The sequence below is a fragment of the Scomber scombrus genome, chromosome 23 (genome assembly GCF_963691925.1).
Source record: "Scomber scombrus chromosome 23, fScoSco1.1, whole genome shotgun sequence".
Taxonomy (NCBI): domain Eukaryota; kingdom Metazoa; phylum Chordata; class Actinopteri; order Scombriformes; family Scombridae; genus Scomber; species Scomber scombrus.
In genome coordinates, this window is record NC_084992.1 from 5,249,125 (window position 1) to 5,266,814 (window position 17,690).

General features: G+C 40.0%; 1 protein-coding gene across 1 annotated transcript in view; it reads left to right on the forward strand.

Moving 5' to 3' along the window:
* Positions 1-4,466: 4,466 nt before the first annotated feature.
* The window catches only part of nhsl2 (NHS-like 2), a 186,041-nt gene continuing 172,817 nt past the window's right edge, over positions 4,467-17,690 (forward strand). Inside the window, exon 1 of the mRNA XM_062444944.1 lies at positions 4,467-4,746. Within this exon, the coding sequence (XP_062300928.1) occupies positions 4,467-4,746 (280 nt within the window). The remainder of the gene's footprint in view (positions 4,747-17,690) is intronic.

A 17,690-nucleotide genomic window follows, 5' to 3' on the forward strand; every position in this document is an offset into this window, starting at 1 on the left:
CCTCCCTCCTTCTCTCTTTCTTTCCTCCCCTACCTTCCTCCTTCCTTCTTTCCTCTGTCCTTCTTTCCTTCTTCCCCTCCTTCCTCTATTCCTTTCTCCCTCCCTCCTACCTTCCTTCCTCCCTTCTTTCTTCCCTCCCTCCTTCCTTCCTTGTTCCTTCCTCCCTTCCTTCCTTCCTTTCCTTCCTTCCTTCCTTCCTTCCTTCCTTCCTTCCCTACCTTCCTTCCTTCCTCCCCTCCCTCTTTTCCTTCCTTACTTCCTTCCTTCCTTCCTTCCTTCCTTCCTTCCATTCCTTCTTTCCCTTCCTTATTCCTTCCTCCCTTCCTTCCCTCCTTCCTTCCTCCCTCCTTTCCTTCCTTCCTTCCTCCCCTCCCCTTCCTTCCTTCCTTCCCTTGATTCAAGGACAACAGGAGGGTTAAAATGAAGAATTAAATCATATTACATTAAAAACGACCTAATTTTAATGTTAATTTCTGTCATTTTACTAAATAAATAAGGTGCGACTGAAAGTTCTGGTTAAAGTAAGTCCAACTTCAGTGAGAATTTAAGTAGAAATATACAATTTACAAAGTTATAAAACAAAGAAAAGCATCAAATCCTCACATTCAAAACATCACTCAAGCAATCAATCATGTATCACAGCTGCTATCGATTAATTTTCCTGTTAATAAAATCCGTCAACGTCTCTCTACATTAACGGTTTGCTGTAAATTCAAAAATGTCCTCAGATGTTATAAAGTCCTCCTGTGTGACAGTCTGTGATTCTCTGATCCCGTCCCCCGCCATCTGGAAACATGCGCCTGGAGTCGAGGACCTGTGTTCAGTTTATAGATCAAACGACAGAGAGAAGAAGAAGAAGAAGAGACGACAGCGATCCATGTTGACTCAGGAATTTGTCTCCCCTGTTTCTTCGACCTTGTTTTTCTGTTTATTGCAAAGCTTCGACTGACATGTTCGGTTGTTTGAACTCTCTTTAGTTCACAACTCATTTATTTATATGCATATTATAATTATGATAATGCACTTTATTTCTATACTTTATTACTATCCACTTTGCTGTTGCAATAATATAAATTTCCCATAATAAAGGAATATCTATCTTATATCTACTATAGTTACAAGTTGCGTCACATAATACAATATACACCATTTAAGCTAAATATAGATTTTTTTAATACTTTATTTATTGTCATCATTTATTTTATACATATTTTCTACATGACGATGACAGCGTTTCTTTGTAATGTGATTATAGGTGTGTCACCAATTCAGAAAAACATTTACTTTAATTTTAAACAATTAATTAATATAGCAATTAGTTAAAGTAAAAAAAAAAACATTGATTTTATTTAATATTTTAAATTATTTTTTCATGTATGGCTTAAGTCCAAGAGCAGTATTTTAAGCATTTAAAAAAAAATTCAAAATTAGAAAAAAACCCCATTTAATTTAATTTAATTTAAACAATTAATTAATATAGCAATTTTTTAAAGTAAAAAAAACAAAAAAAAAACAACATTATAGTGCATAGTTAAATTTATTATAGTATATTGTGTTCATTTTAAATTCATAGAAAATAAATAAATAAACTCTGATTTAATTTAATATTTTAAAATATTTTTGATGTCTGGCATAAGTCCAAGAGCAGCATTTAAAAAAATTCAAAATTAAATATAATAAAAGAAAGCGAGATAAGCAAAAATAAAATTAACATTTAAATCAATAAAAAAACAATAGTGAAGCATATAATAGATGAAAAAAATATAAAATGAACACTTTATGCAACATAAAAATTAACAATGATTAACAATTATAGACATTGTTAATAAAATAAAAGCCAGTTTGATGCATGACAATAAATACAGGTGTACTTTAAAAGGTTGGACGTTGATTTTGAAGTCATAAATATATTTAACCACATATATACAGTAGTACAGTGTCTTTGAGGTTTACTCTGTTTTAATAAGATGCTCTTAGTTGCTCTTAGTGCCTGTTGTCTGTCATGTACGTACAGTCACACCCAGTTTCTATCCTGGGGGTATTAATAAAGTATTTCTCATAATAGCTGCCACCCCCACCTCACCTGCCCCCTGACACACACACACAACACACACACTAACACACACACACACACATCACACACACACAACACACACGACACACAACACACACACGACACACACACACAAACTACACGATGCATGAATATTTCACCCCCCCTCCCTTCCTCTTCCTCTCCTCCTCATATCTTCCTCTCCTCTCCCTCCTCCTCCTCTTCCTCCTCCTCATTCTTCCTCTCCTCTCCCTCCTCCTCCTCTCCCTCTCCTCTTACTCCTCATATCTTCCTCTCCTCTCCCTCCTCCTCCTCTTCCTCACCTCCTCATATCTTCCTCTCCTCTCCCTCCTCCTCTCCCTCCTCCTCTTACCTCCTCATATCTTCCCTCCTCCTCTCCCTCCTCCTGCTTCCTCCTCCTCATATCTTCCTCTCCTCTCCCCCTCCTCCTCTTCCTCCTCATATCTTCCTCTCCTCTCCCTCCTCCTCTTCCTCCTCCTCATATCTCTCCTCTCCTCTCCTCCTCCTCTCCTCCTTCCTCATATCTTCCCTCTCCTCTCCCTCCTCCTCTTCCTCCTCCTCATATCTTCCTCTCCTCTCCCTCCTCCTCTTCCTCCTCCTCCTATCTTCCTCTCCTCTCCCTCCTCCTCTTCCCTCCTCCTCCTATCTTCCTCTCCCTCTCCCTCCTCCTCCTCTTCCTCCTCATATCTTCCTCTCCTCTCCCTCCTCCTCTTCCTCCTCCTCCTATCTTCCTCTCCTCTCCTCCTCCTCCTCTTCCTCCTCCTCATATCTCTCCTCTCCCTCTCCTCTCCTTCCTCCTAATCCTCCTCCTCCTCTCCCTCCTCGCTCCCCTCTTCCTCCTCCTATCTTCCTCTCCTCTCCCTCCTCCTCCTCTTCCTCCTATCTTCCTCTCCTCTCCTCCTCCTCCTTCCTCCTCATATCTTCCTCTCCTCTCCCTCCTCCTCTTCCTCCTCCTATCTTCCTCTCCTCTCCCTCCTCCTCCTCTTCCTCCTCCTCCTATCTTCCTCTCCTCTCCCTCCTCCTCTTCCTCCTCATATCTTCCTCTCCTCTCCCTCCTCCTCCTCTTCCTCCTCATATCTTCCTCTCCTCTCCCTCCTCCTCCTCTTCCTCCTCATATCTTCCTCTCCTCTCCCTCCTCACCAGCCAGGTTTCCTTCTCGGGGAAACACCAGACTGTTGCAGCCTCCTGTCGCTGCGTCAAGCCGGAGAGAATAAGATCAGACGCAGACTGTGAAGAAAAAGCTTTACAATAAAAGCACACAGCGGGAGGAGAAACATGTCAGACTCTAAAATCACTCATTTATGTTTAATAATATTACAGTTATTATTTAAAGGTGAGAAATTGTTGCAAGAGTGCGATAAGTCTTTTTATGACTCCATAAAATCATGTATAGGCTACATTTATGCACTTAAAAATATACATTAAAAAACACTTAAAAGATGGCAAATAGTGGTTAACTTCATTAAAAAAGGCGATTTTGCCAGTTTAATCTATTTATATATGCTTGCTTATGTTTTCTTGACTGTAGCCAACGTGATTAAAGTGACCTTTAAAAGTTTTATTTAGTCTTATGACGTTTATTAGATTGGAAAAATCTTATTATCCACACTGGTGCATTTAATTTGGCAGGAAAATGTTACAAAAAGCATAAATAATATTAAATTGGGTCCTAAAATACATGCAGCTAATGGACGTACATTTAAAGTACTGTAGGTTATAGTTAGAAACACATTCAATAGCATAGCAGATATAACAGGAATAAACATAATATCACATTTAATGAGTCTGAGTCCAACTTTGGGTAGCCTACATGTATTCCTGCTGCATGTAGATATTCTTATAAATAGAAGAAAGGAGGGAAAACTAATAATAAAGAAGGTGAAGAATATCCTCAGCTTTCATGTAATAAAATATGATAAATAAAACAGAAGTTAATTAGATCACAGCCAGTGATTTTCAGAGCTCATCCTCTCAATTTTAACCTCTTTAATTAAGAATAATCTACATTTACGCACTGATATTAGCATTTTGGGGTTTAAGGCTATGATTTTGAAAGTTTAAACACCGGATGTCATGTCTGCTACACTCTGGTGTGAGTTGACAGCGATCCTCCTGAGCAGCTGAGACTCCTCTAAAAAAAAAAGAAAAAAAAAAAGGGGAAAAGCTCGCAGTCAAAAAAACAATGAGGCGCGCGACGCACAACTCGCTCCAAGCGTCTCCAACAGCGGCGGAGTTGTTCCTCCCGCAGGATCCATAGCATGTGTGTGTGTGCCAGCGGGGAGAGAGAAGGACCACAGGAATATAACTTGACATAATCTGCGGAGTTTGATATTATTATTATTATTTTTATTATTATTATTTTTGCAGAAGGGGGGAAAGCAGAGAAGGAATTATGCCTTTTTGCAAGCGGACGATACTTCCGAAAGATGTGTGCAAGACCGATGGTAGGAGCTTGCCAACGGAGGTTTTCGGGGACTTGGCGGACGTGTGTGGCTTCACCTTGTCCTCGGTGCTCCGGCAGCTCTCGGATCTGTCCCGGCACTCGGTGAGCATCCTGGAGGAGCTGGAGGGAGAGCTGGTGTCCGTGTGCCACCGCTCAGGAGCGCTGCAGGGCAGACTGGTCCGGCTGCAGAGGCACGTAGCGGAGCTGGTCAGCAAACCTCCACCGAGAAGTAAGGAGGAAATTAAAACACCCACACATACACCACTATACTCATGCACACCCCTCCAAAAAAACACCTGGAGTCACTTTACACAGCTTGCATTTTGCAGGAGTGGAGTTGAAGTAGATTTTATAGGCTGGTGCGAGTGTCAAACTTTAGGAAATGGGCTCAAATTCATGTTTTTTCGTCTTTTTTTTGGAGGGATTTGTGGTTAATTTCTGCTTTATCACCATCTACATGAGTCTCTATGGCTGCAAACAGAGGGGGTCACCTTCTCAGTATGTGCACCTTAAGATATTAATTAAGGTGTGAGCAAGTGAGAGGTTTATTTATTAGTGGAGGGATTGTTATTATCAGCTGGAGAGAGAGGTGTCCTGCTTTCAGTTGCTGCATTAAATATTAGATTTTGGCACATGAACAAGTGGAAGAGAAAGACATTGAATTGCCTCAGCCTGCTTTACTTTAGTAATTAAAGCACGAGCATGTTAATAATAGTTGTGAGAATGATGTTATGAAGTTATTGGTTGTTATTCTTCAGTGTTTTTACAGTTTTAAACACCTTTTACACCTTTTTTTGGACTATAAATTCACTTTTTTCTTGTCTCAGTGATCGTTTTGTGGCTTTTTGGGCTTTTTTTTTTTTAGGCGTGCAGGTTTTACAAAGCTGCTCCTGAAGGCATCACGTTGTGGGTGTGGAGAGAGGAATGTGAGCTCGGTGTGATTGTAGAGATGTCATGCGTGTTTTAGAGTTTAGTCTGTCTACCTGTCACTTCTTTTTTTTTTTGTCCCTTTTGTCACTGCTACAACTCCTCCTCATGTGTAGTATTTCCTTTTTCTTTTAACTCCCTGCTTACATAATCTCTCAGTCTTTTGGGGGTTAAAGAGGTTAAAGAAAGTTTAGATTCAAGGTGATGCTCTTGTCACTCACTTTAAACTTAAATTCCTGCTTTTAAGCTGCTAAAAATGTGTTTTGCTTCTTGGTATTTCACTTATTTGAGCGTCACTGTGCTTCTGGTGATGAGCAAGATGTGTGACGTCACAGCTAGTTTGGAGCCAATCAGAGTCCAGTATGCAGGTGACAGGTTATACAGGTGTAATGTGGAAACTTTAAACACTGAGATTTCACTTTTCTGTTACAAACATCTCGTGTCCAGCAGTTAAACTTCTATATTCTTCAGTATTTTGAGCTTATTAAAACATTTTTGGAGGGAGTTTTTAAAGTTAGGAGAGTTTCAGATGACTTTAAGGGTAATATTTTGGGTGATGTTATAGGATTTAAACTTGTCTTTTTGGGATTCTCGGAGGCACAAACATCCCAGAGGACTAACTTTTTGATTTCCATTAGTGTGTGTGTGTTTTGTGGTGTTGCTAAATCAAGAAAATCTACTAAAATAATGAAAAAACTGCAGATTTCCACAAGCTTTTCATTCCACGGGTGATTTTCAAAGCTGTTTTTCCACTTTTGCAAACTTTCAAAGCCTTGTTGTACTTTTCCTAATTATCTGAAACACTTTCAAAGAGAAACTTCCACTGAATCAGACACTCTTGCGTCTTGCTGACAGACAGTTTTGATGGATTCTTGGCCGGCTGGTCGGGTCGGTTTCCAAAAGCAAGCAATGTCATAATTTCAGACTTTCACACATGATGAAATCTCACAATAAGCATCAATGATCTGAAGCTGCTCTGTGATACATTATCCTGTGTTAACCTACAGCACGATGATATCAATACCACAACAACACCTTTAAAGAGTTGAATCAATGCTTTTATTCAAGTGGATGAGCTCTGTGCCACAAGGACACATATCCACCTTTATTTGACAACAGATCTGATGCATGATGGGAAGTTTGGTGCGCCCTCCGACTTGTTTCACTCTGCAAACTTTGCACAAAATGATCGCAGGTGGGTTTTTTTTTTTTTTTTTTTTTTTTAGTTTTTGTTTGCGTTACAGCTCAAGATCGTCGAGCAAATGAATAAAGGCGAGCCGGCTGTGTGAGCACGAGTTTACGAGGCTGTCAGCAGTTTGTGTGTGTGTGTGTGTGTGTGTGTGTGTGTTTTCCCTACCTCTTGGGGACCTCGTGTGGTATAAACACTGATCTAATGGGGACAAATAGGGCAAAACGTCATTTCTGAGGTCCTGCTTTCTAACTTTCCACAATCAATGGAAGTCGATGTGATATCCTAAAAAGGGTAACTGTACAAACCGTGTGTGTGTGTGTGTGTGCGTGCGTGCACGTACAGTACATGAGAAAGTCCCTCTAAACGCAGCCCAGATGTAGAGCTGGAAAGACGATGAGAGGAAGACAGATAAAACAAAACGCAGCTCGCCCTTTAGTTTACTTTTCCAAAAGGAACTCACCCATGTGTCGGCCTCTCTGTCTCTCTGTGTGTGTGTGTGTGTGTGTGTGTGTGTGTGTGTGTGTGAGAGTGTGTGAGAGAGAGATACACAAAGTACACAAAAGATCCTCACTCTTCTTTCTCTCTCCTCTCTACATTCTGTGTGGGTTTTTGGTGGCAGCGTACAGTATCACTAACATGTGGGCAGAAGAAGAAGAAGAAGCACACAGCTAAATAATCAATAGAGCTGGCCTGGGCCTTCCTCTTTTCATCATCATCATCTTCACTCTACCCCCTCTTTCTCTCTCTCTTTTACCTCCTACTGTCTCAGAAAGGATGGGAGACCCTGATCTACATTTTACTAAAATAATAAGATTTCTGCTCTTTTCTGTCTTTCACTTTAAAGCTTAATTTAACTCTCCTCTGCTTCATTCTCAACACTTACATCCTCCCATTGATAAATATTAAAGGTTTTTATTTGCTTCTAATGAATCAAACACTAAACTGAAGGTGTTATAATGTTGCTGGAAAAGCGTAAAATAAGAATAAATATGATTTAATGCCTTTTAAACCAGTTTAACCCTCCTGTTGTCCTCAAAGGGAGGAGGAAGGAAGGGAGGAAGAAGGAAGGGAGGAAGGAAAGGAGGAAGTAAGGGAGGAAGGAAAGGAGGAAGGAGGGGAGGAAGGAAGGGAGGTAGAAGGAAGGAAAGGAGGGAGGAAGGAAGGAATGTAGGAAGAAGGTAGGAAGGAAGGAAGGAAGGAAAGGAAGAGAGGAAGAAGGAATGAAAGGAGGGAGGAAGGAAAGAGGGAAGGAAGGAAGCACGGAAAGGAGGAAGGAAGGAAAGGAGGAAGTAAAGGAGTAAGGAAGGGAGGAATAAGGGAGGAAAAGAGGGAGGAAATAAGGAAGGGAGGAAGAAGGAAGGAAAGGAGGGAGGAAGGAAGGAAGGAAGGAAGGAAGGAAAGGACGAAGGAAGGGAGGAGGAAGGGAGGAAGAAGGAAGGAAAGGAGGGATGAAGGAAGGAAGGGAGGAAGGAAGAAGGAAGGAAAGGAGGGAGGAAGGAAAGAAGGAACAGTCAAAACAGACGGGAGGACGACGACACAAAGGTTAACTACAAGCTTGTGCATGAATCTCTAAAGAAACCTACCTGGATATTTTATTATATATATATATATATATATATATATATATATATATATATAAATATATATGTGTGTGTATTCCCACACTGAGTTTCTGTGTGGTGCCTGAAGGCAAACCTGTGCAGATATTCAGCTATTTAGGGCGATATCATGCACAATAATAGAGAAGTTTTATTATAGTTTTATAGAGTAAAAGGATGTTTCTGCTGTAATGCTCAGTGGTAACCATGGATACAGGTGCATTTTATGGTTTAATAGGGTGAAAAGAACCCGATAAAGGGGTTAGGGTCTCTTCTAGTGATTATTTATTTAATCAGTGTCATAAATAACAATCATTATGTTGTAGAGTACACAAGACATTAAGTCCTAAACACTAAAATGTTCAAATAGCTATAATTTAAGACCAAGAAACGTGCCAAATTCTCATATGAATAACTTCTGTTGTGATTTGGTGCCATATAAACATAACTTAATTGAATATTGTCGCTGTCGGCTGCAAACCTTGGATGCCCAAAACTGTTCCTTTTCAGAAAATGAACAAAATCCAATGGATCCAATGCAGTAACAAGCTCTTTTTTTAATACGTTTCATCGGTTAAATATCCATAAAACCCATGAAACCCACAGACAGACATCAAGGGTGACCAATAACATTGAATTATGAAAAAAATGTACAAGTGACGAAATATGGAGATACAAAGTTTCTGCCCAAACAGCGACGATACATATGTACGAAGCTCGAACCATCAAATATTTGGCATTTTTGCTCAAATGAAATTACAACCAAATCAGCCTGTAACTCAAACAGTGTGGATAGTTCTTGGATGTCGTGCTTGATGACGTTTCTATAGGTGGCGCTCTTTTCTTTGTCCACCTTCTGTAGCTATTAAGTAACATTGACCCTTTTTTTAATAAATCAGCTCAGAGGTGATGAGTGTTCCTCCTTTTCTTTCCTCTTCTAGCAACCAAGCTTCTCCTCTATTTATTACAAACTAACTAAAAAGGTGAGATATAAAGTTTTTATTGTGTCACATGATTCATTTCAGTGTCTAATCTGTCTGGATTTGTTCATCAGCACCTTTTTTAAAGTTGTTATAAATCACCCAAAATAAATAAATACGACTACCACCATCATCATCATCATCATCATCATCATCATCATAGTGAAGGTTTGACTAAGCATGAAAACAACATTGTTAAAGTTTCTTAATCAATCTGGTGGTTTTAAAACTGAATTCTTTAGCGGATATGTGCTTTCCCTCCAATAACAACCGCTGACAATCCCCCCCTCCACCTGCCAAAAAAAGAAAAGTGAAACTCGGTCAGTGTTGCATAAGGCTACGGTGAAACACATGTTCCAGGCTTTTTGGATGAGGGGATTTTTTCCACCACGAGATTGAGAGAGTTTGTTCAGGAGTCGGATCTCCCCGAGCTGCGTTCAGGGGGCCTCGACGCGCCGAGAAGCGCCCGAGGGGGATCGGCACAGCTCGGTTTCCTCCAACCCCGAGGCGAAGGAAGGGAAGGGTCTCGCTGATAAAGAGAGGAAGAGGATGTGTGAGATTGATAGCGTGACAGCATGTGTGTGTGTGTGTCGTCTTTCCATTGGAAGCTGTCACTCTTGAACTTGAGAGATTTGTCCCCTGCAACACCTCCTCTATATCTCATTTTTTTGGGTTTATTTCCTGCCGTTTTCTCTCTTTTAGCTGCTGTTGTTGACCCTTAAAAGTGGGGCAGGAGCATCCCAAATATGTGACTGGGAACCGAAGTTTAGTGTTTTTTCTTTTTCGAGCTTCTCTGGGAAACCACATTCTTCCTTTGACCCCAAAAAAACTGATTTTAACAGGCTCTGGTTTTTTTTTTTTTTTTTTTTGTTGCTGCAGTTTGTTGTAACAAAAATGTTCCCCTGCTCGATCCCAGCAGAGGCGGGACGGTTGAAAGCTTGTTGGAGGTGGAGGGTGAGTTGTTTTAAAGGGTGAATCCACAAAAGGGAATCACATCTGCATCTCCTCTCTCTCTCTCTCTCTCTCTCTCTCTCTCTCTCTCTCTCTCTCTGTGTGGTTTGAGCTTGTTAAACACGCTTCGTTTCCCAAAATCCCAGTCAGTGATGTCACAGCAAGTGCAATCGCATTTTTAGCAGCTGCAGGAAAACGCCATCTGTGACATCACTGACAGGAAGTGCCACAAGCTTTAAGTTTTAGGTCACCTGGAGAGCGCTGCGGTCCCCTTTTTTCTGCTTCAACTAAAATCACAATATCGTTGGATTAACTTTTAATAGAAAAAGGTTTTGATTCTTTGCATGACTCAATCGGGTCATTTATAGGAGGAAATCTGTGATATTGCTTTGAGGAAATAACAAAAAATATAATCCACATTCCTTAAAGTTTTTGACCATTTTGAACCCCTCCAAAGAAAAGTCTTTCCTAACATAGTTTGCTCTACAACTAATGATATCAGGCAGCATCTTACTAATTGTTTAATCCATTAAATATATAAAGAATAACTAAAAAAATGTCCGTCACGAGTTCCTGGAGCCAAAGGTGATGATTTACCTTGGCTTGTTTTGTCCTAATTATAGTAAAATCCCTAATATATTAAATTTGCAGCAATATTAAACATATAAATACATCAAATTAGGCCTGAAACCAACAATTTTTTTCATTTTTGATCGAATAATGTTAGAAAATTGTTAAAAATACACCTTATAATCTCTTAGAGCTCATTGCGAAATCTTCATCTTCAATTTGTCTGATCAACAGTCTAAAAGGTGACGGTTTAAAATGGCTTTTTTCCCTCCTAACAACAGTAAAAACCCAAATATATTAAATTAGCATCAATATTAAACATATAAAGACATCAAATTATGGCTGAAACTAGCAATTGTTCTCATTTTGGATTGAATAATGTTAAAAAATAGTTAAAAATGCCCTTTTATAATCTTGTAGAGCTCATTGTGACGTTTAAAATCCAAACAGTTTGATATATGATGAATGAATCCTCACATTTGAGGCGATGGAAGCAATAAACAATTGGCACTTTTTCTTGATAAATCACTTTCCTCAAATTGTTTTCCAGTGTTTTGTTTTTGATTAATTCATCAAATGTTGGCAGGAGTGAAAGAAATGTTGCAGTACAGTCGAGTTTCAGAGCATAAAATGACTCAGCATTATCTCAAACGGTCCATTAATGGCTTGAACACGCCGCCTAGGAAAATGTAAACATCCATACGGGGTCACTTGAGGCAGCTGCTTGTTCTTTGGTGTTTTGGGTCATCAGTTTTGAAAAATTGAGACAAAGTTTATAAGCGGGACATTTATGGCAGTTTGACACACAGATTAACGCCTTTTTTTTTTTTGTTGCTGCAAGTTTGGCGAGTTCATAACAACTGATGTGTTTCGGAAAAAAATGTTTGCTTTGGGCTTCGATGTAGAGCTGTGTGGTTTTGGAGAGACGGAGCAGAAACTTCTTTGGAGAGCTGCCGTTCATCCATCATACGAGCAGAAATCCATCATTTCATCAGCGAGTGGGCACGGGGAACGAGCTCTGTACCAACTTCAACCTCTTATAAGACGAGAATCCATCTCTGCTACGAATAAAGAGGTTTATTACTGGAAAAACTGAATAAATACTCCATAATGTGTTAATGTGAGCTCTCTGGAGGTGGCGTAAAGGTCATTCTGGTGGTAAATCATGAACTGAGTAGTAAAGCACAACAACTCCTGCAATGTATTCCACCACCTTGTTATAAGCTCAACGTACTTTGGGAGTTATAGCAGTGTTTCCCCATCGAGAAACCCCCACCAGGACAACGAAATCTTGATTTTAATGCCAAAAATAATGCGAAATTTCCATTATTTTGGAAATAAATAGCATTTGGGGGTCTTTCTGTGCAGCACTGGCTCCAAAACATGAGTCAACCATTGTGTTTTTACTTGGGAAACTCTTTGTTTTAAGGAATGGGGCAATGTGAAATGTGTTGGCAATAACGAGTGAGTAGTTGACTGAAAAGTGACGGTGAATGTGAGCACAGTAGAGGAATTATTTGTTTATTTATTGCACATAAAGTAAGAAAAACGTAACAAAAATGAGCCAATAAAACCCATAAGGGCTCGTTGGGTGGCCTTCCTTTGGTGAGACATACAAGCATAAAAACTTAAGAGTAAAGAAAAACAGACAAATACAGACAAAAACTAAACAAAAACATAAAAAATTGAGGTGTTACAAGTCTAACAACAAATGTGACAATTGACTGACCCATATAATATGACAGAGTTGTTATACTGGCTGTAAATGGACAGGACAGTCCAATGCAGCTCAGGACGTAGAGCGGGTCGACCACTTATCGGAAGATCGGAGGTTCCATTCCCGGCTTCTTGAGTCCTCATGTCGATGTGTCTTTGGGCAAGATACTTCACCCCAAATTGCTCCCGATAGCTGCGCTAACGGTGTGTATGAATGTGTTAGTTTCCTCCAGATGAGCCGGTTGGCACCCTGCGTTGTAGCCTCAGCCATCAGTTTACGAATGTGAGTTTGACTTGTGGTTGAAAGACTAGAAAAGCGATATTTAAGTACAACACAATCCATTTACCATTTACCATTATCATTCTCAAGACCAAGAAAAATCTCGTCTGTCGTTTCCCCAACTGCTGTGAAAGTGAACGAGGTTAGCCCCCGAAGCTAGCGACAATGGGTCAGCCGTACCTGGCGATGCAGAGAAATGTTTTGCACAGTGCAAGAATGAGCTCTTTATATCCACGTAGAGAGCGGGTCCTCTTCCATGGAGCTCGCCATGTTGTACCAGTATGTTACTACAGTAGCCCAGAATGGACAAAACCAAACACTGGCTTTGGAAAATGTGTTTTTTTGTGAGTTTGCAGCCAACGTAGATTGACCTACGTGCTTTAAAGAGGAAGGGGTGGTATATTCGGTTGGTTGCAATCTGCAATCTCACCACTAGATGTCACTAAATCCCCCCACACTGCACCTTTAACCTGTAATAATTCACTTTTCTGACTTAAACAGTCTGTTGTTGGTTACCAGTTTGACGTGTCTTTACCTGAGTGTTGCACAAGATGAAACGTCACTCTCTGTAGCAATGTGTTGGTTACAGATGACTCAGTTTTAGTTCAAGTTTCTATGGTGCAACTGACCAAAAGTGGTGTGTTTAGTTTGAAACTTATGAGCAACTTATTATCAACAGGAATGCATTAAACATGAAACACTAATAAATAAGAATATCAGTTTTTCCCTTCTTTGGTTGTTGGTAGTGATCACTTGTTGCTTTTCCTTCAACTTTAAACTACTGATTTGCTTCCAAAAGCCTGTTATGAAAATCAAATGGTTGATGAGGAGATGAGAAACAGGCTTTAAATCTCTCTCTTTCTCTTCTCTCACTAATTCCCGTCCTCCCTCTCTCTCTCTCTCTGTCTCTCTCTCCTCTCCCTCGTTCCCACGGGTGGACGTCAACCTCATGACTCAGTGTCCCTCCCTGTTGGCCCCTCTGTAATTCCCCCTCTCCTTTCCTTTCTCACTTCTTTTCCTTTTTTCTTTTTTATCCTCCAACACTTCTCTGCATGCTTTTGACAAACAGCGACATGCATTAGGTAGAAAAACTCCAAAAACAGCTTTGGAAACTTGTTTTGAATTGATCTTTTGCAGCTATATCCAGTTTCTAACCTCCACAAAATGATGCATTTAATGGCGATGCAAGAGCTTGGACATCCCGGCGCTCATTTTGGAGATGCTTTTTTGTTGTCTTCTCTTCAATCACTAATGCAGGCCAACATCTTTTCAGTGTCAAAATGTTCACTGGCCTCCCTCCACTTCTCCACTCCTCCTCCTTCTCCTCCTCTTCCTCCTCCCCCACCATCTCTCTTCCTACAGGCGGTGATTCAGAGGGCAGCTGCAGTGCCCGCAAACTTCACTCCAACACAGTGCAGGAGAAGGACTTTTGTGTGCTTTAAAAAAAAAAGAAAAATCAGCCTGGTTTAGTTTTTAAACTTAAAATTCAGAAGAATTGCTGGAAGTTGAATCAGTCATTAAAACAATAACGTTTTCCTGAAATAAGATTTTTATCTGTTTCTGCTGAAAAGATTTATGGATTTAAGAAGTCTGATATTTGTCTGCATTGTCCAGTCACCTGATGAATCACCACTGAGGTTTGATAAGGATCCAAATCAGCTGTTTAACAGAAGCTCTTTAATGTTTTGAGGGTCAACTGTGCACTGATACAGATATTATTACACTTATGCTGCTGATAGATGATATTTAGCATCAATATTTAGGTAAATTTGACCTTTTTTAACGAAGTGCAGTTTCAGTTTTGAGTCTAGAAAAGCCTCTGAAGCAACGTTTTAACATTAGACACTGCAGTTTCTTAGTCCGGTTCAATCAGATTCTGGTTCATTTCCCCCATTCAAGATTCATTTGAGCAGGTCTGAGCACCCTTTGGTCTCGGTCCGGTCCCATCCGAAATTCCAAACACAAAACACTACGTTGTAATTGACTAATTGACCCTCTTCAGGACCTTCTTCCTGTTGGTTTACGCTCTTGTTCTGGCTGCAGACACATCGGTCCAATAAGCCAAGAGAAAGTTCTGAAGTGTTTTTTAGTGAAGCGTTTTGGTTTGATTGGGTTTTTCTCTGTGTGAAAAGTAAGGCTGGGTATTTTTTTTAAAATTACAATACCAGTACCAATCCAAGTTCCCTTAAAGCGATACTGATACCAGTTAAGTACTTCATTAGATTCCCATTAACACATTTAGGTCTCTGTCTTGTATCCGTGGTAACAGGCGTGTAGTGTAAACACACTTCAGAGCGTTTAGGTGGCATCTTGGCTGCTGAACTGCTAAGCACGCTAACTCAAATTCACCACGACTTCACCACCACAGACGGGTTGTAGCTGCTGTGGCAGTGGACCAATCACATGATGCATTAAAGAGAAGAATGCTTGCTGTTGATTGGCTGTGAGCAAGTCCATACAAATAGATCGATTGCAGGTATCGATTGACGGGAGACGTTTAGATACTACTTGGTATCGATTTATTTCGGTCGATACCTTAAAAGTATTGAGTACTGATACCCAGCCCTAGTGAAAAGAAACCAAACCAAGAGGAAAATTAGTTAGTTTACCGACTCATTCACTGATTTGGACCACAGCAAACAAACACCTTAAAACTTATCATTACAAACTGAGGATGATGCATAAATCAGCCACAACTATCAATCAATTTCATTTAGTTAATGATCAATTACACGTGACAACGCAACTCTCTTAAAAGACAAATACATCAAATTCAGACTCAGTTTTCATCATTTTTCTCAAATATATAAAATTTGTAACAATCTTAAACATCAAAAACGTCAAATTAGGATTGAAACTAACTAACAATTATTTTCATTTTTGATTAAATAATATTAAGAACATAGTGATAAACACCCTTTATACTTTTGTTAGAGCTCCAAATGTCTTTGTTTTGTCTGACTAATAGTCCAAAATCCCAAAATATTCAGTTTACAGTGAGACACGACAAACAATCCCCACATTCGAGACGACGGGCGCGACAAACAAAATTATTTTCCTCAGTGTTTGTTTTTGATTAATTTTCTGTCGATCAGTCGGCAAATGTTGGCAGGAGTGAAAGCCCCAAGCTACAGCTGAGTTTCAGAGCATAAAATGTGCCAACAGTCTGAAAATGGTCTGTTTATGGCCTGTAGACACTAAATGGAAATATTTAAACATCTATAACGAGACATTTGAAGTGTCAAAACCCCAAATGGAGACAGCTGTGTTCTGGTTGTTGGGTCAACTGGTGAAAAATTGAGACAAATTTTGGCGTTTATTGCAGTTAACACATAAATTAACACATTTTCTGCTAGTTTGGCTGCAGAATAGTGTGAAAACTAACTTGCTATTAACTTAATGATAATTTCATGTGTTGAAATTCATTAAATTTGATTAAGTATTAAAGTTATTTGAGGAATTTACAGTGTAGTACAACTCAGTAGTGTCTCAGGGTTTTTATCTTATCGCATTTTTACTATTTTACATTACAACAATGGAGATCTACAGCACAGAGGAATAAGATACATCAGGCTTTGGATACACATACAATACTTTACAAGTTCGACTGATAAAACATAATGAATGGATATAAGTGCAGCTTTGACTTTTGGATCCTTTTTTTGGTTGTTTTTTTTACTTCTACTACGACCAGTGAGAAAAACCATAATACAGTAGATGTACTACATTTGAATGTTTCTGTTGGAGCTGCAAGTGTTTTCACTTTGGACATCGTGGGCATTTTTCTTAGTCTCATAACAAGTGTGTGTGTGTGTGTGTGTGTGTGTGTGTGTGTGTGTGTGTGTGTGTGTGTGTGTGTGTGTGTGTGTGTGTGTGTGTGTGTGTGTGTATCATTAGTTCCTAGAAGTTGGGATTAGTTGAAGGTGGAGGTCTGGGGCCCATAGTGGTTTTTGTGGTCATTAATTACTGAAAGAGGGAGAGAGAGAGAGAGAGAAAAAAGAAAGAGAGAGAAAGTGAAATGTGTGTGTGTGTGTGTGTGTGTGAAAGAGAGAGAGTGTGAGTGTGTACAAATGAGGAAATTAACCAAGAAAGAGAAAGAGCTGTTGTACTCTAGAAAATGAGAGAGCAAGTCAAGGTTTCAGGTAAAAGAGAGAAGGGGGAAAACTACTAACAACTTCCTGTCTTGGCCGAAAGCCTGGTGTCACACACACACACACACACACACACACACACACACACACACACACACACACACACACACACACACACACACACACACACACACACACACACACACTCTCTCTCTCTCTCTCTCTCTTACAGCTAAAGGGGATAAAACTCTTCTCCCTTCATTTTGATCACTGTTCCCCTATCTCAGCTGCACTTTATTTTGGGTCGGACGCGTTTCCATGACACCCATCCACCCTATGTGTGTGTGTGTGTGTGTGTGTGTGTGTGTTTGTTTTTAGTGTCTTGTCTCCCAGTGTCTCTCGCCCTCCCGTAGTCCCACTGTGAACTTCATGTTGTATTTCTTTTTCTAATATCAGCACCGATTTGTCAAACGGCATGAAGGCGGCGGCTTGTGAAAACAGTCGAAGCTGCTGTTACACACACATACACACACACACATATACACACACATACACACACATATACACACCTACACAACTACACACACACCTACACACAGACATATAAACACTTAGCTGAACATGTAGTCTTATAGACGTCCCGTGGGGACCGCTGCCTGGGAATATGAACGAATGTATGGACAGGAATGTGACACACACACACACACACACACACACACACACACACACACACACACACACACACACACACACACACACACACACACACACACACAGTCTCAGGGATTTGTACTATCGAGTTAGTCAGATTGGGAATTACAGAGCAGAGAGAGGGAAGGGTAGAAAGAAGGAAGGAAGAGAAGAAAAC